A 15,616-nucleotide genomic window follows, 5' to 3' on the forward strand; every position below is an offset into this window, starting at 1 on the left:
AAGCACATCTCCTCCTGGGATGTTATCTCCATCCATGCGGCTTATCGGCGGCAGGGCAGCCCTCCTGCCTGCGCCACGTTCCCGGAGCGTGCCTGCAGCAGGTGTGGTCAGCACTACTGTTGGCCGCCGCTGGCTGCCTGCACCGCCGGCTGCCCGCAGTCCCTGACTCCGCGGCCCGCACCGATAATGTGCGCGGTGAGGACTTTGGCGATAGCGCTGCCGATGACATTACCTTGTCCCCTGCATTCTTCCGATGCCACGCACGCCTGCGCTCGGGGGCGCGGGCAGGCCCGGCGCATGGCGGTGTGTGCAGATGGTGCGCAGGCACTGCCGCGAAGCGCTGGTGGTCTCCTCCCGGGGGGACTCATTGACATATCAGTCACATAGTTCTGCATAATTGAGACTTGGATGCAGCCTCTCTTTATGTTTCCTCTTGGCAGTTGCCAACAACATGAAGCACTCCTAGGTCAAAATGACAGCCTTTTGTTTACTATTCTTGCTTATGTGCCTCATTTTCTTCAAGGATAAGAGCTCTTTATAGGAATCTTTATTGTGATGAGGTTAGCGGAGAGAGAGATTTCTTTTCGGCTTTCTTTCTCTTTCACAGCTGATTAGCAGGGTCACCCTGCGGGGAGAGCAGCGTGGGGCTGGAGCCCAGCGCCCGCCTTGGGGGCCAACCCTGCTCCCCGCCCTGAGCAGCCCCATCCCAGCACCAGGCACCAGTGGGGAGCGGCAGGCAGGAGCCCGCTGGGAACATACTGCCACTGTCCTGGCAGCAGTGGCTGTCCTTCATCCGACTCCTGCACAACATGGGAGCAGCTGGTGGCAAGGTGGGAGCCCAGAGGAGATACAGTGATGGGGAATGAAGCAGAGATCCCCCCAGCCCAGAGCTATGCCTGCAGACCTTCACCCACCACACGGGGAGCCCCATCCTCACTCCGCACCCCACCCTGGCTGTGGGTGACCCTCTGGGGGACAGCTTCTCTCTTTAAGAGGAAGGCGGATTATCCTTGAAAGTTACTTTGCGAAGGTCAAGAGTGGGACTGTGACAGAACAGCCTGACAAACGCATCTCCCAAAGTCCTTGGGCCCGATAATGTATGTCCCATGCAATGTTGACACTGGTGATCCACCAAAGATCAGGTTAACAAGTTTGACGTTGGTGACAGCGTGATTTGTTCAGCGCTGGCTCTGGATTCATAGAGCAGTTGGCCTTCGGTGATAAACTATGGCACTCGGCGCACGAGGCTGCGGCAGTTGTCACCAGCCCGAGCTCGGAGATGAAAAGGAAGCAGAGCTCTAATCAAAATACAGTGGTCAGCAGAGGTTCAGCTGGAAATTAAAACATGTCGGTACTTTTCCCAACTGCAGCAGCCCCCATGCTGCCGCATGTCCCCAGGCTCTGCCTTGGTGCTGGGCAAACCCAACCTGCAAGTACAGCGTCCTCTGCACTGCCCCGCGCACTGCCAACCTCCGGGGCCCCGTGGGGGAATAAATCCAGGCAGTATGGGGCAGAGGCATCAGAGACGCTTTGCCGGTAGGAGAAGTGCTGTAAATAAGCAAAATGAGCACAGTCGAGAGGTACAGGGAAAGGGAGAGCACACGGTAGAGGAGCAGAGCAGCATGGCTCATGCTGAGACTCCATAACTCCTGGAAGGAGCAAGGGAGAGTAAGCAATGAGAGAAGCTGGGGTCTGGGACACGACTGACCTGCAGCCAGTGCTGTTTGGCTTGGCCCAGCATGAGGAAGATCTTCATCCTGCTCCCAGAGCAAAACCCTTCTGGGTCTGAACAAAAGGATTTCTGTTGTTGAAAGAGGTGTTGGAGACCTTCCTAAGTTAAAATGTCTGCTGCAGGACAGCACTGCCCTCGTGAGCGACCCGACATGGATCCATCAGCTCCATGGAGGACCAAGAGCCAACGTCTGTATGTTCAGCAACTCACAGAGAGTGCCCAGGGCCTTGATATGCACCCACTGCACACAAAGATGTAAAGATGAGAAGCTCAGCGCAGTGTCTACCTCACTCCATCTCAGATCTCTGAAGGGCTCATGCAGTCGCCACACTGCTGCCAATGCTCCCAGGCACAGCTCTCTTCTGAATGACCCCTCCCGCCCCTGCTGCCCAGCCACTCCTATGGCCCCACGCCATCAACCCACACCATCACCTCGTCTTGCCCCTGGCCCACCCTGACGCCTGCTCTCGGTGGGACACAGACAGGCTCAGGCTCCCCATGAGACCCAGTGGTACCCAGACACATTCCAGGACCAGCACCAGCCCAGTGCCGGCAGTGCTGCCAGTGATGGGGCAGTCACTCTTCAGGGTGGAGGATGAAAGCAGACGGCAGCCTGGCCAGCAGTGCAGAACAATTCACATTTATTAGTTCATACAGCTAACACTCGCTAAACATGCGTTCAACACTTATTGGTCACATTTCCACAGGTAGTCAAGTCACAGAGCGGAGCAGCGGAGCGGGGACGGCGCCGTGCCCCATGTGGGCTGGGGGACACCAGTGGGGCCACGGCGAGGCCAGGCCGGCTCCAGCTGTAACAGCATGCCATGCCAGGAGACATCCTGCTTCCCTGATTTACACAAGGGATTGTGGGAAGAACACAGCGTGCTGCTGGAAGAAGCCATCGCTGGAAACATCTGTGGAGGGTCCTAAGGACCAGGACCATCCTGCTTTGGGCACACCCTGTGAGCCAGGATGCAAAGCTCCATGAACCCCGGGCCAGCAGTGCAGGGGCTGCAGTCTGCTCCAGGCTGGGCACCAAGCAAGTGAAGCCAGCAGAGCACATCCTGCACCGTTCTGCACCACGAGGGAATGCGGAGCTCAGCCCTGTGCGGCACCGCAGCGTTTCGACCCTGCTACTTCAGCACCGTGCAGCACCCAGCGCCTGCGGGTCACAGCCACCCCCAGCAGCAGGGGAACAACTGCGGGCACTCTCCGGGCCGCACCAGCACCAAACCCCGGCAGCATTTTGTTTTTCACACAATCCCTTTGAGATGATATACAGGATGTCACACGAGGTAGTTTTGTCATGGAAATTGAGTCAATAATGTTATCAACTATTACAAGTCATTTTATAAATTGAAAGAAAACAATGAATCACAAAAGGCTTTGTTAAGGTTGATCGTCATCTGGTTTCAATTTCTGTTTCTTTCTGCCCTTGGGGGCACTTCTGCCACTGAACGTGTTGCTTCTTTCATAGACCTGTTAGAGGTCAATTGCACAGTATCTCTCACTTTTTCTATTTTTTTTTCACAGCAGAGATATTGCCTGCATTGCCCCCCAGATCTCTGCACGGCCGCTGTAAGCTCTGCAGCGCCCCAGGCGCTGGGACAGCCGAGGGAGCAGGCTGTGGCCCCACCGCCCATGCTGGCCCTGGCCCAGTGCCGCTGCTCTGCAGAGCCCGGTGCTGCTGTGGGTGCCCCCAGCAGCTGCAGAGAGCACAGGTCTGAGAGAGTGCTCTGAGAAGCAGGAAGAGGAAGCTGCACCAACTGGAAATTAAAATGCTCCAATTCCTAAGTAACCAATTGACAGCAGGAACGGGACTGTCTGCCAGAGACTGTCCTATTGAGCAAAACCCAATTTTAGCTTTCCCGTGAGCATTCGAACACATGTGACACAGAGGCAAAAAAAGGATGGGGTACATCAGTTGGATTTGGTGATCGTAGAGGTCTTTTCCAACCAAAATGGTTCCATGATTCCATGAGCTGTGAGGTGCTTTGTACATGAGCACGGGGGGGAATCTCCCACTCCCCAGTGACGCACCTGCAGGGGAAGCGCAGCTCCCCGTGAGGACGGCACGTTGCCCTTTGCTCTTCCCAGGGCGCTGAGTGGGACGCAGCACGCTCCCCAGCCCCCAGAATGTCCAGGGGAGGCTCCATTCAGATCTCAGAGAGTCCTCCAGACAAGGCATGAAAGAAGCAACCACCGCAACATCAAAACTTAGGGTTTCTCTGGGTCACGTTTAAATACTTATCCCTGAGCTGCTGTGTGCTGCAAACAACACACTGAGAACCCAGAGAAACACTACGGCTTGATCCTGACATCTCATGCATCACCCCCAATTCACACATCATCTAAAACTTAAAAATCAGCTTCACACCTAAAGTAGTTCCCCACGTTTCCCCCTTTCTCCTGCCTTCGACGTGGCAGGGATGATTGCCGCTTATTGTCCTGAGAAATACAGAAATAACAACACTTCACAGACACCAAGCTTCATAGCTTCAAATCAAAACCAAGAAAGAAGAAAGAATGAATGGTAAACAGCACATTCACAGAAGATTTTTTTTCGTTGTTTTGTAGTTTTAAAAAATGTAGTAAAAAGAAATTCAAGTTTTTTGTTTAAAAAGGTTGGTTTGAAGGACAAGACTTAACACAGTGGGCCTGAGCTGGCTGTGCCCGCCCCGTGCTGAGGAGTCCCTGCGCACACAGCGGCTCAGTGGCTCCCCGTCAGTCCTTATGTGACAGCAGACTGGAAAAGCTCAGCACTTCAGACCTACAGATGCTGGGGTACAGCTGGGTCCCACAGCATGCAGTGCCTGCGCAGCAGTGCGGGCCAGCAAGGTGAGATGAGGGAGATGGCAGCCACCAGCACGCCTCACCCCTAGAAAGCAGCTGGCGTGCGTGCAAAATGGCTGCGGGGCCTGCCACAACTAAGCCACTGTTGTCATCTCCAGGACCATCAGGTTAGGAAGGCTCCTGGCATCTCGGAGCGGCCCGGCAGCCACACACAGCACTCTCGAGGAAAGATCTTGCTGCTGACACATCACAGGGGCACAGCTCTGCTCATGGGACAGAAGCCCGTCCCGAAGTGAGCAGGGGAAGGAAAGCCAGCGGCTGTCAGAGTTCTGCTCAAGTCCTGAGCTCTCACCCCCGTCACCTGCAGCAGCAATTTTTGCCCTATTCTCTCTGCTGATGACGAGCTGCGAGCTGTAAAACAGCAACAAGGTACCTACGCAGAGCTCCTCTGAAAAGGTGAGCCCCTGCATTTCAAATTTATGTCCCAGATCTCTGCTCGGATTAAAAGTAACTCTTCAGCTTTCCATTTGCACAAATACTATGAAGGAGAGGAGGGGGTCAGTCAGCCAATTTATCTTTCAAATCGGGGATAAAAATTGACTTGTCATGGCAGAAAATTCTACCAAAGACTATTATTGTTGATTGATTCCTCTATGACAGAAGGTCAGATAAGCAACAGCAGATAGATACCAAAGATAATGAACTTCCCCCTACTAGCATTAAGCACAAATAAAATATGAGGCCCTGTAAACCGAATGCTACGTGAAGAATGGAACAAAAATTCCAACCTTTCCAGGGTGTCCTTCAAACCAAATTCACAAATACATCTAGCGACTGACCTAACGTCTCTACATTTCTAGCTACATTCCTACCTTCTCATAATACCTGAGTTTGCAAAGCAACACATTCACTTTACCCTGTTTAAAAAATACAAGTCGTTAGAGGACTCGGTGCAGAAGGTATTAAGAATGACTGTCCAGTGAGTTACATTCTGGTTTGGTATATTAGCTTCTCCCTTGCTTGTCAATTTAGTAAGGATCTTCTACTCCCTACAGTAAATGCTGCCAATCAACCTTTACAGAATTTGGTGTATACAACAGAAGGAACACATGTTGTCCATTTGTCATCCTAAATGAACTTAGGGGTTTTGTTATTGGTACAGCATGAATCTTGGGAGCATTTTGGATAAACTCGGAATAACAAACAGATTGGTTTTGTTGGGTATTTGGCAATAAGATGACTGCTTTTATGTACACTTATTAAAACTAACTCATTCATCAGCAGATTATACAAGTTCGGTGATTGTAGAATAAAATTATTCCTATTCAACTTAACAATTCTTTGAGTGTATAGAACAGCAAGTCAGAAGATAACCCGTAATAAAAAGATCATATCAAGCTATTTGGAAATTAAAGTTAAAAGCGAAGAAATACTTTCTAACTTACAAACAGATACACTAAAATCTTCCCATTTACACTTGAGGTATACGACGTATGCAGAAGGCCTTCCTGAGAAATATGTGCTTGTCTCATTTTACAGTCAGAATGTAAATGAGATTTACAGAACCAACTTTGGATTTGTGAAGCTCTATCAAACTGAACTGCTGCTGGTCCCAGCAGCTGTTACCCGTAACATCATATTTAAATAGTGGGAAATGAACAGCTAGTGGACTTTTAGAAAAGGGAAACCATTGAGCTGGAAAATGCCCAGGCAGAATTCCAGAGAAAGCAATGCTCCTTGGGCCTTCTGTTAGCCAGCAGCACACCTCCCAGGGGCAGCACAGCGAGCAGCCAGGGCTTCCAGACAGCACCCAGTGCCCCACGTCGCTGCTGACTAACCCAGAGAGTGCCAAGCCAGTCTCACGAGGGCTCTTGGGCTTCAACAGAATGAGTACAGGGAAGGAAAGATGACTTTGGTGAACAACATTTTTCTCCCATTCACCATCAGATTCATCTTCATCAATAGCAGCTTCAGTACTTCTAAGCAATACACAGCTGTTATCAGGAGAAGACAGAAAGGGAGCAACTGGATCCTCCTACCCTGAGCAAACAGTAGTTTTTTCCCAGAATATTTTAAAAACAGCATTCAAAAGATCACAGTAAGGACACAGGGAAAGGAGTCCAGCCAGGGTAGCATGGCCCTAGGATGACTGCATCTTCCTAAGCTAATGAAGGAAACCAAAACAGGAGCACCTCCCCTAAACTCCCCACCACCACTACGGGAAGGACACCATGAGATTACCATGAGACATTCAAACTGAGCCAAACGCCGGGATTGAGCAATTACTCAGACAGCTCACTGGCTGCCATTAAGCCATTTCTCCATGCGCTGAAGTGTGGAGGTTGCTGGACGGAAAAGCCCAACCCAACACCGGGGACAAGCAGCTTACCAAGTTCTTTAGTCATACCAATTTTTTCTGGAAAGAAGGGATTCCACTAAACAATAAAACTGTCCTGGCAGGATACACCTACGCACTCCCCAAGTCCAGCAGAGAAAGCCATGCCAGAGGATCCTGGAGTCCTTTCTCACCCTTATGCAGGCTGCATTTCTCCGCAGGGTAAGTTAGCAGTTCCCAGAAATGAGCTGCTTCTGATGGCTGCAATGCAGAAGTTTCCTCAGTAGTCAGTGACATCTTGGGGGAATACACTAAAAGGGGCAACCCTGCCTCTTCCCTCAGTAGGTTTTTCCCACCTTTATGAACCTAAAATGGATGTTAAGGAAGCGATCAGAACTACAGTTCTCACTCTCTCAAAAAGAGTACCTTACTGCTGCCATGTTGGGAGCCTACTATGAACTGCAACAGAGAGTTTCAGTCGAACAGCAAGGTATTGCAGCAACAGTGGCAGCCCAGCTGGGGAGGCTAGGGAAGGGCAGCTCACCATACCACAGATGGAGCTGGGAATGAGTGAGAGAGCCCTTCTTGTCTTGGGAGCCCTGCAATCCTGGAGACAGGATTCAAGAAAACTGCAGGCACTACCTGCATCTGAAAACTGCTGGAGGAAAAGAAACCTACTGGCCAGACAGACTTCCCCTTCTTCTCCACTCCCTGTCTTCTTCCCTTTTTTTTTTTTTAGGTTTTCTTTTTTTTTTCTTTTTTTTTTTTCTTTTAGTTTTTCAAACAAACAAAAAAAAGCTTGGCACTTCTCTAACACCCCCTTTTCCAAAATTGTCCATCTGGGATACTGACAGCTCTGTCAATGAGGCAGTTTGCATTCTATGACAAACACTTCTGGATACAAATCATGAAAAGAGCAGTGTGCGAACAGCATCTTCTCCTTGAGGTAGTCTTAGTCATCTCAGTCCCCAGCCCCAAAATACAAAAGAACTAACCCTAACAAACACTGCAACTTTAAACATCTTCACATTCTGTAAACTGCTGGAGAATGCATCTGCTGCATTCATACAGAACCATGTGCATCGTGTTGAAGATCATACATTCAACTCTGTCGTGAAATAAATATATAAGGAAAAAGAGTAAAAAAACAAAACAAACAAACAAAAAAAAACAAACAAAAGATTCTTGCTACAATGGCAGGGACACCCGTTGCCCTGTCTCAGCACTTCCCTCCTGCCTTGATCATGTTTCCCCCATCCTCTGGAGGTGAGCCCGCTCCCTGCCTGAGGCACAGAGTAAGGCACGGGCCGGGGCCAAGCTGGGCTCACTCTTTGCTCACGCTTGTCTTGCAGGAATGCAGAACGGCCTTAAAAAGGAGAGGCAGCTGCTCCAGTGGGACATTCACCATCTTTCCTGTTAAGAAAAAGATCAGAATTAGCAGCCATTCCTGAATCAGATTTCCGAGAGACACCTAAGCCAGCTCCACTGATGACGGTTTTACCTTGAACCTCTCAGAGAAACAGTTAATCATCCTACTGCTACATTAGACATTTGATACCCATTTGGGCACAACAGGATTTATTATTTACTGAAATGAAAGCTAAATAAATGGGCAAAGTCAGATCAAAATGATTTCTCCACAATGGAGCAGTATTTATAGAAACTGGGAAAGACTAAATCCTGTCTCTCCTCAAACTCCCTTGTTGATCTCAGTGAGTAAATTATGTGAGCTATTATGTGATTATTATCTGGTTTGTTACAACAGGGTAGGATGAAGCACACTGAGCCTTGACACAAGGAGACGAGTATCTTCCTTCACTATAACATCTGGGAACAAACGATGTCTTAGTAACACCAGATCCTGCAGATTTAATTAGCGACACGACCAAGCTAGGAACTTCACCTGCATGTCTCAGAGGTGCCGAGGCCCAGAGCAGCTGAGGCAGGGGTTACCTGCAGGTCTGTTGCTGCCTTGCTCACTGAGCATCCCAGGCAGTGTGCAGGGATTTCCCTGCCCCTCCTGAAACAACTCACACCAGGACCACACCTTGGTGCTCCTCGAGACAAAATGCCTCTGAGCCAGGACAGGAGGGGTGAAAATAAAACATGAGTGAAATGCTGAACGTGGGCACTTCGGGGGTGAGGCCTAACTCCTTGGGAGTGGGGCAACATGAGCACACAGCACTGTAAAGCCTGGCACAACGGGGACAACATGCCAAGGAGTCGGCCCGGGTGAGTGACCTGGGGGTGGCAGAGAACGCCTCAAAGCCAGGGGAACAGCTCGAACAGAACGAGGTCTCACATGAACACCCTCCAGCAACGTGAGCAGGGATTCTGTTCTCACGTTAACTTTTTTTCAAAAGCAGATTTCATCACTTGCAAATGATCGCAGTGGGAGAAGAGCTCAGAAGTTACCTGCAATATATCGTATCTCTGGCAAACACATCATTAAATCCGGAAAACGGTTTGGCTGGTGCGGGTATTTGTACTCTGTGAAGTCCTGGCAAACGTACCAGTACCGCTTATTCAGCTGCTCCAGTTGGGATGCATTGGTTAAACCCCTAATGTCTGAAAGAGAATATGATCGGAGTGATGAAAACATAAAGAAAACAACTGAGAACAACAGCAGATTCATACTTCTTCAGGAAGGACAGACTGACTTCTAAAACTCTAATCTGGGTTGCTGTTCTGGAGGCTGAGTGCCCAGTGACACAGAGACTTCGTGCCAGGTGTGCCCGGCACAAGGGCTCCTTCCACAAAGACATGGATGGAAGAGCTGAAGCCCTAACCTGCTCATCCTCAGTGCTCAGGGCACTCCCTCGCAGATAACAGCTCTAGCAACCTCAAATCCCTGCCTGGCTTCTGTAAAGCAGCTGCATGTCAAGGTTTTGTCCTCACAGCGGATCCAACGTAGTACTTCCTCAGACAGAAACATGGTGATTTTGGCTGAGGAAAGCTTTTGACTGTAATTCAAGGTATCATCATATTTCTTCCCATCTGCTTATGAATTACGTCAAACGAGCTTTACAAACTTGTCAAGTTCTTATTTAAAAATCCAGCTTTATCCATGTCAGGCAATGAACACGAAGGAAAATGGACATTCCCAAGCCATCAGCGTGGCAGGAAGTGCCACTGCCACCGTTCAGCATGATCAATGACATTTGCTGGGTGTCCTGGGGGGGATCCAATGCGTTGGATACGGAAACCATGCGACCCTCACTGCGGGCTCAGTGCTGAGAGACAACCTGACGAAGAGGCATTTATCTGCTGCCCAAAAGCTGACTTTTAAAAATAATTTTCAGGTATGTCACATAAAAAATTGCGAACTTCAACTAAAAATAAAAGAAGACAGGAAGTTAATGAAAATACATTTTGGAAAACAATGGAGACAGCTAAAGAAGTGTCAGGAAACTGCCCAGGGAAGCAAACCGGAATCTGAGCCCGGGCACACATTGAAGCGTCAGCATTATCTCTGGTGAAAATGAGTGGGGGAGGAGGGAGTTTTCAGCACATTTTACAGACTGCAACTATCTTTCACAGCATGAAAAACTCTGGGGACATTTATTTCCAAAATTACAGCTGAACACCATCTATTAAGCATTTTCCTCTCCATACTTGTCTTCATTTATGCACACACAACAATAAAGAAATGTCTCAAGAGGTTCCATAGACACGTAATGGCAACAACCAACTACTGGAAAGGGAATCACAACAAACCTATCAATTCCAAACTATTTCAGCCTACCACATTTGTTAGGAACTGCCCAGGATCTCTTCATGTGTTGAAGAACTAACCTACATTTCATTGCATTTGCATTGACTTATTTGAAGATTTTCAAGGGTACTGCAACAGGCTGAACTGCTGGCTCTAATACACTGGTTAACCAACAGGAAGATACCATCCCTCATTAGCAGAATTCACTGCCTGCACATAAATCCTTCTTTCCCCCTTTAAAGACTTAGCATTAGGAATAGGAAAATACATTGACAGAGACTCTAAATAGGAAGCCAACTAGGTGACCTAAGCATAAATCCTGAGGGCAAATCACTTCAAGAGTCAGGAAAACTCTACAAAGGGAGGACCAATTTTACAAAGCCACCCTCCCAAGCAGAAGAACAAATGCACTTTCAGTTTGGAATTTGTGAAAGATTTTTTTTACTATGGAAAAAAATCATGCATATTAATTTGCCTAAACAGTTATCTACACCAATGTCACTTTCAGATGACTGGTGAAAAGTTCGTAAGCAGCTGGTAAGAAATTGGTCACCCAAATGTACTCCAGACAAATGTTACCAGTCTCTCTGTTATACTCTTACTCTGATATGAACATTTTAGATATGTTCCAACTGTATGTATGGCACAAGCACTGTCCTTGGTGCCTTTAAAGGCAATAAAAGCAACTAAGCAAAAGCATTCCTTCACTTCCAGAACTTCCTCACACAGGTGTCTGCTATCTGCATGACAGCAGAGGGGCTGCAGAGCCCACATCAATCCCTGGGTCTCAGGTCCTTCCTCCAGCAGGACTGACTCCTTCTCTTCACTGACTCACCTTGATTTAGGAAGTTAATGGCTTTCATGCACGCGTACTCCTCGTTGCTGACCTTCAACTGGTTGAATTTGCGAAAGAGGTAGATCAACCGCTCCATCACCTCCATCCCCTCTTCACTGAATCTGGAGGACAGAGATCACACATCAACATATTCGGGGCACAGTCCATGTACGAAAAGCAAGAAACTCGTTTTAGTAACTTCAGAGATTTTTAAGTCTTGCAATAGTATTCAAAAACCCTCACCAAAACTGCTTCAAGTCTGCTGGGACTGTTAAATGGAAGTAGAAGGAAGTGCTTCAGTTTATCTCCACCCTGCTCCAGCTGTCCAGCAGAGCACGGAACATGCAGTTACCTCTTGTATGCTTACAGGTAGGTTGCTTTGCCTCTCTACACTTGTACTGCCCCAATTCACCATCAGGACAGTGCCTTCCCACCTCACGGGGCAGGCATCTTCCTGCACTTTGTATTTCCAACACCAGAAGTGCCCACAATTTCTTTTGTCCGTGTAATCCCATTTAAATTAACATCAGAGAATCACGCTGACCCATGCACAACAATGCTCCCCAGTTATCTAATGGACAGGTGAGGACCACCCATCACCTCCCTAAAATTCCCATGAGTAAATGGCAAAGCTTCCATACTTCCACACAACCATATTTATTGCCCGTTACGCTTTGCTCATCTTCCTCAGCTGAGAGCTTCTTGTGGTGAGACACTGCAGTAAGGCTGGGACCCTCCTCAGAAATACAAACATGCACCAAAATACAAATAACCAAGGTTAACGCAGGTGGAACTCCAGGTTGCAGACACAATGTCTGAGGCTAATCATGCAGTCTAAGTAAGGCTATTTCCTTCTGAAGCCCTCCCCCCAAACAGGCCATGCAGGAGTCACTGTGCTTTCTACACACACTCTGAAACCCAATGGCAGCAGACTGCCACCAGCGAGGGCTGTCATGGGCCCACTGCTGGGACCTGCAGCCACCACCACTGCCAGTCCTGAGTTCTCCCTCTGTATGAGGCGTTTGCTTCTGAACACATGGCTGCTTGCACTCAGAGCTCCCAGTTCCCTGCACAGCCGCTCTGCTGTTTGTCAGCACAGCACACAGAGATGGACTATTTGTCACACAGCAGCACGGGCTCAAAGTAAGCAGGTGAGGAGATACAGCCCCATGGGGGGAACCCAGTCCCCACTATATAAACATCCAAGAAGTTCTATAAACAGGAGGGGGATGAGATGTTTCCACACAAACCAGCAGCCTCAGACACAGGAAGCCTGTTAAAAACAAGCTGCAGGCTTCCCTCTGAGCTCCCACCCTGTCCAAGAGAAGCCAGGAACCAACAGGTGGCAGAGGGCAGCCCCTTGCAAGGGAAACTGCCCTTCCACCCCAGGAAATGGCCTGATGCAGACCTGAGGGCACAGAACCCCCGTGCTGCAGGGCAGAGGCAGCAGCGAGCCGCAGGGCGCAGAGCAGCTCTGGTGCCTGCAGGCACTGCCCACGTGTGCAAATGGCCAGTACCGGCCTCTCCTGAGTGCCTCTCACCACAACATCACTGGTTTCAAAGAAACCGTGTATTGCATAAATCCTCAGAAGTGGGACAGAAGTGTTTCGGCAAGCTTCAGCTGCGCTCTGCCATTGTGCCGCACAAAGAATAAGAGCGCAGCCAGAAAGTCAGCTCTGAATAGAACGAAAATAGAACTCTTCTCAGTGAATAACACCTTATTTTGGCATGTATGTTTGTTTACTTCAAAGTTATTTGTAAAATGCACGGTGGAGGTTGGCCTCAGAGAAGTGAAAACAAGCTATCTGAACTTCGGGTCAGTTCTTCAGGAAAGTAATATTGTAAGTGATGAAAGCCTTGTCGGCTAATCTAAAGTTGTACAAGTTTTCTTGCTCTCAAGTTGACATTAAAAATCTTGCAGGTGCAAGATTGCAAAGCTCAAGAAGTTAATGAGCACAAAGACCACTCAGTTGTCTGTGGAGTTTAATTGTTTTTAGAGCATGCATATTTTTACCAGCCACTCATCACTTCATAAATCCAGGAGAGCTCTTCTCTCATTCCTGCAGTTGAACTGTCTTAGTTTTCTATGCATACTTTCCTCCCCCTTTCAAACAAAGCTGTTCTGTTTTTCACAGCCCTATTTCTTCCCGAGGACCGACTCCTCCACACACCTTTCCTCGCAGTTTATACCAGGCGAGTTTCTGGCTATGGGTTATCAGGATCAGCTGGGAAGAGGGGGAATAGAAGCGCTATCAGAAGAGTGCTGGGGGAGGTCAGGAATCCATTCATTTCATATTCACCTACAGAAAACAGCACAATAAAAGAAAACATTTGATCCAGCAGCCCAGGAGAACGCTCAGCCTGCTGTTAGAGTGGAATAAGACACAGGAGCTTATCTGATGTGTTCACTGTCACCTACCTAAGCATTAGAGTTGCTCCTGTCCTTTTGCAAAATACTCAAATAACCCCAACGAGTTGGACCAGCACAGCTCAGACCAATTGTTTTCAGCTGGCTGCGAGACCAAACTTCATTTTGCAATAACCACTAATCAGCACTGGAGTTCTCCAAGGAAACGGAAGCTCTTCAAGAAACCCCTCAAGGCAGAAACCTCTCTTCATGAGTTCCTCACAAATCCAAAGGAAACAGCTTGTCAGGAGCGTATGTCCCCCTGCCACACGCAGGCAGTTTCACTATGGATGAGCTGCCACAAAGACAACAGAGACTCAGCCCTCATCTGTGCAGCTTCCCGCAAATGGCTTTTGGTGTGCGTTTTCCTATTTCCCTTAATGACAATTAGCGATACTTGAAAGGCTAAATCAGAAGAGACCACAGCAGCATTCCACTCCTAAGAATGCCTATTTTCACCCATGTGCACAGATCTCCTCTGAAGGACTTTTGAGGCTACCGGCTTTGAATCACCCATTTCTGAAGGGGGAGGGTTCCTCCTTTGTCCTGTTTTCTTACCTCCCGCTCGTATTTATCACAAACTCCAAATGAAACACACTCTTCTCTTTTGAGGCTCTGACCAGGACAGTGCAAACAAAAGGAAGGATGAATATAGGAACAAGTGTTATTGTGCTTCCCTCTGACCCACGCTGCTCCCTGCAGGAGCAGCACCAGGCACAGGATGAATGGCAACAGCCGGGCTGAGCGTGGAGCAGGGACCTGCCCCAGGAAACGAGGCACCTGTGGCCAGCCCTCGCCTCCCCTGTGGTCCTCAGCAAGTTGGTCTCCAAGGGGTGAAGGGAGATGCACAAAGGAACCTCAAGGAACTGCTTGGTGATACGATGACCGGAGGGTAGAGACGTATTTTAAATCTCTCCTTACTAAACATTTAGATCCCCCGATGACTCCTGCAACGTTGCCAAGCCTAGCACAGGCAGAGCACCAACAGAGCAAACAATAAAGGAGAAGGTGGGCAGCAGCCTAGGTAAATCCCACTTATTTCATCATGATATTGTAAGATTTCGACTGCTGCCAAAAGGATCCGGCTGGCACCAAGACTACAGAAGTAAGGAAAAAAAAAAAAAGAAAAAAAGCACAAAAACCCAACACCCTGGCCAAAATGATAAATGACAGGCAGGTTACTCAGAGCATCAGATAGTACAGACTATGGAAAAACAACAGCTAAGTTGCAACATCTTTACATTTATGAAATCAAAACAATGAAATGGCAATTAATAATGAACACTTTGATAATAAAGACAACCAGCTTTGTGAACAATCTTTCCATTGCCCAAACAATTTTTCAATAAGACCTTCCGTATCTCAGGGTTACCCAGCGCCAGATTAATTTCTTTCATTCTCCCCACAATAAAGGTGGTTTGTAGGGTTGTGCTGAAGTGAGATGGCATTGCTATGGGAGAGCCACCCTCAAGATGATGCAACCAGTACCTGTTTTCTCTTCCAATAGCCAGAAAGTCTCTGTCCAGCTATTTGCTCAGGCAGACAGAAGCCCCTCTGGCTGTTAGTGCTGTTAGCTTGAAAACAAAAGCTAGAAATGGACTTACATCCACACTGTGTTTTTTCTCCCTCACAGTTTGATTTCTACAACTTTCATGAAAGAAATAAGAATAAAAAATGGATTTTAAAAATGTAGCAAAGATCCTTAAAAAAGGATGAAGAGAAAGTTCAGGTAAAATAAGGAAGAAATCTGCCATGCGCTGAGAAACACAGAACAGCCACAGAGATTAGGCAGAAAAATT

At 48.2% G+C, this 15,616-nt stretch overlaps 1 protein-coding gene across 6 annotated transcripts in view; it reads right to left on the reverse strand.

Annotated features, from left to right (window-relative positions):
- Positions 1-1,941: 1,941 nt before the first annotated feature.
- Positions 1,942-15,616, reverse strand: part of NR6A1 (nuclear receptor subfamily 6 group A member 1) — a 66,647-nt gene continuing 52,972 nt past the window's right edge. For 5 of the 6 annotated variants that reach the window (XM_090121685.1, XM_090121683.1, XM_090121687.1 and 2 more), the window contains 3 exons: positions 11,411-11,532; positions 9,276-9,428; positions 1,944-8,273 (listed from right to left, as the gene is read on the reverse strand). In XM_090121685.1, coding sequence (XP_089977811.1) covers positions 8,185-8,273; positions 9,276-9,428; positions 11,411-11,532 — 364 coding nt within the window. In that variant the 3' untranslated portion in view covers positions 1,944-8,184. Of the gene's footprint in view, positions 8,274-9,275; positions 9,429-11,410; positions 11,533-15,616 lie in introns of all 6 variants that reach the window. The other variant, XM_090121684.1, reaches the window with a different exon arrangement.

The sequence above is a fragment of the Phasianus colchicus genome, chromosome 19 (assembly GCF_987193195.1).
Source record: "Phasianus colchicus chromosome 19, bPhaCol1.hap1.1, whole genome shotgun sequence".
Classification (NCBI taxonomy): domain Eukaryota; kingdom Metazoa; phylum Chordata; class Aves; order Galliformes; family Phasianidae; genus Phasianus; species Phasianus colchicus.